Here is a 5,559-nt window from a genome sequence, read left to right as displayed (position 1 = left end):
CCCATCAAGCACCTGCTCTGCATTCCCTCATCACCGCACTCTATTTAGACCTGGCCAGCTCTCCAGTCCTTGCCGGATTGTTGTGTTACCTGTGTACGCTTCACACCACCACCTGCCAGCTTCCCCAACTTCCCCTTCCCCAACAGAACCCGGACCCAGCCAACCCCCCTCTGCTCATTCGTCCCTGTCAGTATTGTTGTCCTAATAAACCTCTAAACTTTCATCATCAGCTCCAGTCTGCTTTTGGGTACTGTTTCGAACCCTGACATTATCATGTAGTTAAAACGACCCAGTTAGTTAATACAGTACCAGTTAAACTAGCCTGTGCTTCCAAACCCTGCATAACCAACTGCATTATCACTTGGCTTAACTCAGTATGTGAATATGTAAAACTGGCATGCAAGTACAAAAAAGTGTAGCAGTTAAAAACCCCACTCCGCCCCGCCTACTTGCCCCATGTATTTTGGCCGTAATTGATGGTGTCAGTAGTCTTGTACCACAACATGTGCCCTTATAGCTTTATACCTAACTTCAGTAGAACCACTACTGCCACAGTCACCTTTCCCTAGTTTATTACTGACAAATCAAACATCTCTCTGTTGAAAAATCACTAAGTTGAACCTAGCTAAATCAGCCCAAGGAATTTGGATTAGTATTTGTTTACATTGATGCAGCATTTACTCGCCTTTATGCTAGACTATTCAACATGATTGATTAACACTGTCCTTTCATTGACACCCAAATTTGACTGCGAGGAAAGGGACGCATTGTTTAATAAGGTTCAGCACTAATACTGCTGATTATGCTGGTGGCCATTAGGTCTTTCTCAGGGATAAATGGATTGGTACCATGCCAGGGAACATACATTATTACAATACAGGTTGGTACAACCTGTACAAATTGTACTGTGGTGCACCTTTGTTTTCATCGTACACCTATAGACTTTAGATAACAAATTCAAAGCACTGACTTTTCCTTCATTTGTACATTTACAGTACAATGGGCCTGCATTTTAGCTAATTGTTGGTCCTCACAAAACCTATATGGTAAACATTATTTCATTTATTTATGTGTATCCTCTTTACCTCTTTGATTTAACACGGATCACACACAAGGTGGTCTGGATGTAATTTTACTCAACGTGCTAATTCAAATGGGTTATCATTGTTAAATAAGCCTCTGAAAATATATATATATTTTTTTTTTACTGTTTCGCAAATTGATTCAGGACTACACAGAAGTGAGTGTATTGTAGGATCTTTGTTATTTACAGTAAGGTATAGAGAAGATGACCTAGTTAAAACCAAATGTTTATATGCAGTTTCTACCAAACCTTTTATAAATTGAATTAACTTTACTTTTCCAGAAATGTCAGTGAATGAGAGTACAATTAAATTTACCTGGTTCCGGTTCCATCGGTACGTCCATGGAAGACACAGGTGCACTGAGATGGACAGAATGGATGAGCCATACTGAGGCAGCATAGGAATACATGCACGTAGAGAAGTCGACGCATGATTTCACCAAACGCAGCCACAATTCTCACATTGAGAAGAGATCAGGAAAAAAGACATCCGGATTCATTGAGAGCCTGAAGAATTTTTCTTCCCCAAAAACAAATGGAGAATAATGAAAAGAGCCTTCAAAGTCCATAGGAGATAACGGTACACAGGCTGAAGATCTAATTACAGTACAGGTGACCTGTTAGATTCTGTGGGGGAGGGGGTGGTGGATTAGTGGAGGATTTCTTGGGGCTGGCAGGGTCACGCACGCTAGGCAGCGGGACAGGACTATTCCTTTGGACATGGCGCTAATCTGCTAATTCTGGTGAGGTTTCCCCTCACGTGATCCAGCCACACCTTTGTTAATCCATTCAGTTACCAACCTCATCACTGCTTTTTAACTCTCAAGTTTTAAGATTTAACTCCCAAGTTTTGCTGAATGTTCATGCCCTCACCTGTGTCAAATTCGCTGGAAAACTTTAAAAATAAACATATTACAAATACAGCTGGGATCAGCCCTGTGTAGTTATATTTAATCGTCTTTCCCTCGTAATACCAGGCACTGTGGCTGCTTTTTGACTGTTTTTCTGCACTTGTATTCTGACGTAAGCCTCTGACTCTCAAGAAATATGTTAGATGTAAATGTATTATTTAGCTGGAGGCCATGAATAAGATGTGTGAGCGAGTTCTGTCTGGCACTAGGGTGCAAAGTGTAATCTGCGATGTGATTTATTACCTGACCACTGGCTTAGGATAGGGGGCCAAACTCAACCTGCTACCGACAACCGCTCCACAGTAGTGTATCCCTTTCATATTTTCTGCACACGTTGGTTTAGCATGGGCACACACAGCTTTTGCTGTATTTTCTACTCAGTATTTGTTGATAGAAATGTAAACGTTCTGTGTTTCTGTGATGGCATAGCCAGTGACCGCATCCCTATCATTTAAGTTTTAATTATGAGACTTTATAAACACAGCTTTGGGATTAGGCATCTATCTTCATTTGTTTGTTTTCCCAGATCATCAGGTCAGTTGTAAAACAACCATATTCTTACTGTATTAATGTTAATGACATAAAAGTGTTTTATAGTGCTTCATAATCTTACTTATATCAGATATAATACCATTAAGTAGAAGTCTAAATGTTTGGCTGTCAACTCTTTAATTGGAACGACTAAGAATCACTTTATCTATTGGAATAACTAAGAAAAGGAGACATCTAGTGGTATGAGGTTGTTACTGAGTGTATTTCCCTTTGAGAAATACAAAAATAAATACAAAATAGTAATCCATTTCTTGACAATCTATTCCGTCTGACCATATTTCAACGGCTCACCTGATGGCTGTTTTACAAATCCCACAAATTCTATAATACGACCACGGAGGATTTCTAAATATCAAAACAAAATGGACACAAAAGACATCAAGTATTTATGAACAAGTACACAAGTGAGTTTTATTAATGCAAGCAAATTTGATCGTACAGGTCAAATAAGCCACTTCAAGCTGTTGGCACATGAATGTACAAAACAGATTCAATTTAAAGCCTGCTACTAAGCATTCGTAGTGAAAATACAAAAGACTAATACGAGGAGAAGCATTTTTTCAGGTCATTACAGATTAAGCAATGTTGGTACAAGTATTAGTTTAAGACATGGTTGAGAGCTCTTCACAAACTAAATAGACACAACTCAAAGACTACAGTCTCTAATATCAGTAGCATAACGCGGTAAGCATGGGAGGTTTAGTACTGCACATATAAACAAAGGGTTGATCCAGCAAGACAGTCAGCAGTGTAAAAATAAAGAAGTGAAATAAAATAACTTTTGAGTCAATAAGACTATATTAATGCATGTCCATGCCACGAAAAACATCTAAATTCACAGTCTTTACTAACAGTACAGTTATTCAACTTTAAGTTGAACACCAATGCGCGTACATCTAAAGAGAGCACAGAAATGGTCAAATAAGTGCATGAAACTAGCGTTTAGAAATACTGACAAAACAAATTTTGCCAGGCAATGAACTGACAGGCAACCTTTGTAGTTGTATGGCATCAGGATGTGTAAGCAATACAGTTACTGTCATGAACAAAATTACTGTGACACACACTTTTCTCACATCTGATAATTCCACCAAGGAGTGCCATTACACCAACACGTTTTTATCTTCAGGGTTTCTTTTCGGTTGAGACTGATTGATGCAGAGCGGGCTGACCCAAAGGGATCTCTTCCTTTTCTAACATCAATCGTCCTTAAATGTCAGTGCTTAACATATAGGTATGCTTTGATATATCAGTATATACAGTGCAGAGTTCTGCAGAAACAGGAGTCTGGTATTTATAAAGTTCTGCTTTTAAGAAATTAAAAAAAGGGGTTATGAAAGCAAGTTTGCATGTGCTTTTGTTGCTTGTGATTCAAAGACAATGGAATCATTCACAGTCCTAAGATACATTTAATTGGCAAGATTATTATAAAATAACCCATAATTTATTTTTGATCTACTAATTGCCTCCTTGATAGCTATCAAAGTCATTGTTTCCTGTTAAACAGGCTTGGCACATCTAGCAAATATTTGTTTTACTCTAATGATTTGGTATTAATTATTGTCTTGTCTTGCTATTGTATATCTTCAAATAGAAAAACAGATTGATTTACTTTCATGTGAAAGCGGTTTTAATCCCTGGGAATACTGGTATGACAAAGGCTTACAATGCTTCATGGTTGCGTTGTGAGATTTAAAATATTTTCAAAACTAACCACCCGTTCACATACAGTACATAGTTCTTGAACATGAAATCTCCAGACACACAACATGAGAAATGTGCTTGAAAACCCTTTTAAGCCCCTGTTGACCCCCTCAGAAATCAGCAAAAAAATAAATTATGCATGAGAGCAAAATGACACGTAGCATCAAATAGAAATTTAAGAAAAATAAAACAATCATTCGCAAATGATTCAGTAAAAAAAGGGCTAAAATACTACTGCTACTTCTGATTCTACAAACTGCACTAAAACTACTATCAGCACTAAACAACTTGTATCAAGAATAATATAACTGCCATAATGATAATCATAACACCATCCATGAGAGAGGTAAAGGGGCTTTTTTTCATCTGAAATGCTGTTTGTGACTGAGGAGGTTTGTGTGACGTCCCCCCCTCCCCAGACCACATTGTCATATGACGCACCAGTGACATCAGCAGTGGCGAGGGCCCTAGGCGCCATCCGCCCCCCCTCGGGAGGGGATGGTAGAGAGAGACAGATAGAAAGACAGAAGAGAGAGAGAGGGAGAGAGGCCGGAGTGGCAGGGCCAGGCCTCACGCTGGTCTTTATGTGTAGGCGTTGAGACGCTCCTTGGAGCGAGTGGAGTGGATGTCATGAAGCTCCTGCTCCTCCTTCGACTTGATGTCCTCGTACTTCTGCATTCGGCAGGCGTCCTTCACATAGGCCCAGTTGGCAGACAGCACCATCAAGTAATGGATCTGTGTGATGTGGAAAATTATGAAGTGTGAGACACCAATACAAAGCCAGTTTTAAAACACACAAGATCTGTCTTCTGTGGCTTGGGTTCATATTTATTCAGTCAAATTGAATTGTGAAAACCCCTTTTTTAAATCCAAAACAACTGGGAATCACACGGGGAGTATAATCCATTGGATCTTATTAGAATTTAATGTAGACATTATTATTCATTTCAGTTTTATTATTTTTTGTGGATACAAATTTACAACTAAGACAACTAAGATAAAAAATGTTCATTTAAAATGCAATAAATAGACTCTTACAGCTTATTTGGGTAGAGTGCCCATTCAAATTAAGGAGGACATTTCCAACAATCCAGCAGGTGGCAGCATAATGCTAAATGTAATGTTTGGGCTTGCGTTACCATGGCAGCTAAGGTTATAATGAATGTATTGTGCTTTAATGACTGAAGTTGTAACCCAGCTTCCCTTTTCATAAGGAATGACAGTGTCATAGCTGCACGTCTCTTTGTTTCTGATATGCAGAACGACTAATTACACACACTGAAAATAATACATTTTGTTCATATTTTC

The 5,559-nt window shown here is 38.7% G+C and overlaps 2 protein-coding genes across 2 annotated transcripts in view; both read right to left on the bottom strand.

Annotated features, from left to right (window-relative positions):
- lrit3a (info leucine-rich repeat, immunoglobulin-like and transmembrane domains 3a) overlaps window positions 1-1,416 on the bottom strand; it is a 6,498-nt gene extending 5,082 nt beyond the window's left edge. The window contains exon 1 of the mRNA XM_035669767.1: window positions 1,401-1,416. Coding sequence (XP_035525660.1) covers window positions 1,401-1,416 — 16 coding nt within the window. The remainder of the gene's footprint in view (window positions 1-1,400) is intronic.
- A 1,526-nt stretch (window positions 1,417-2,942) lies between these two features.
- gpm6aa (glycoprotein M6Aa) overlaps window positions 2,943-5,559 on the bottom strand; it is a 19,666-nt gene continuing 17,049 nt past the window's right edge. Inside the window, exon 7 of the mRNA XM_035668669.1 lies at window positions 2,943-4,986. Coding sequence (XP_035524562.1) covers window positions 4,834-4,986 — 153 coding nt within the window. The 3' untranslated portion in view covers window positions 2,943-4,833. The remainder of the gene's footprint in view (window positions 4,987-5,559) is intronic.

Source organism: Morone saxatilis, unplaced genomic scaffold (assembly GCF_004916995.1).
Source record: "Morone saxatilis isolate NCDOM2014 unplaced genomic scaffold, NCSU_SB_2.0 Contig22, whole genome shotgun sequence".
Lineage (NCBI taxonomy): Eukaryota > Metazoa > Chordata > Actinopteri > Moronidae > Morone > Morone saxatilis.
The sequence above is the reverse complement of the archived record's forward strand: the minus strand, read 5'-3'. Positions and strand labels throughout refer to the sequence as shown.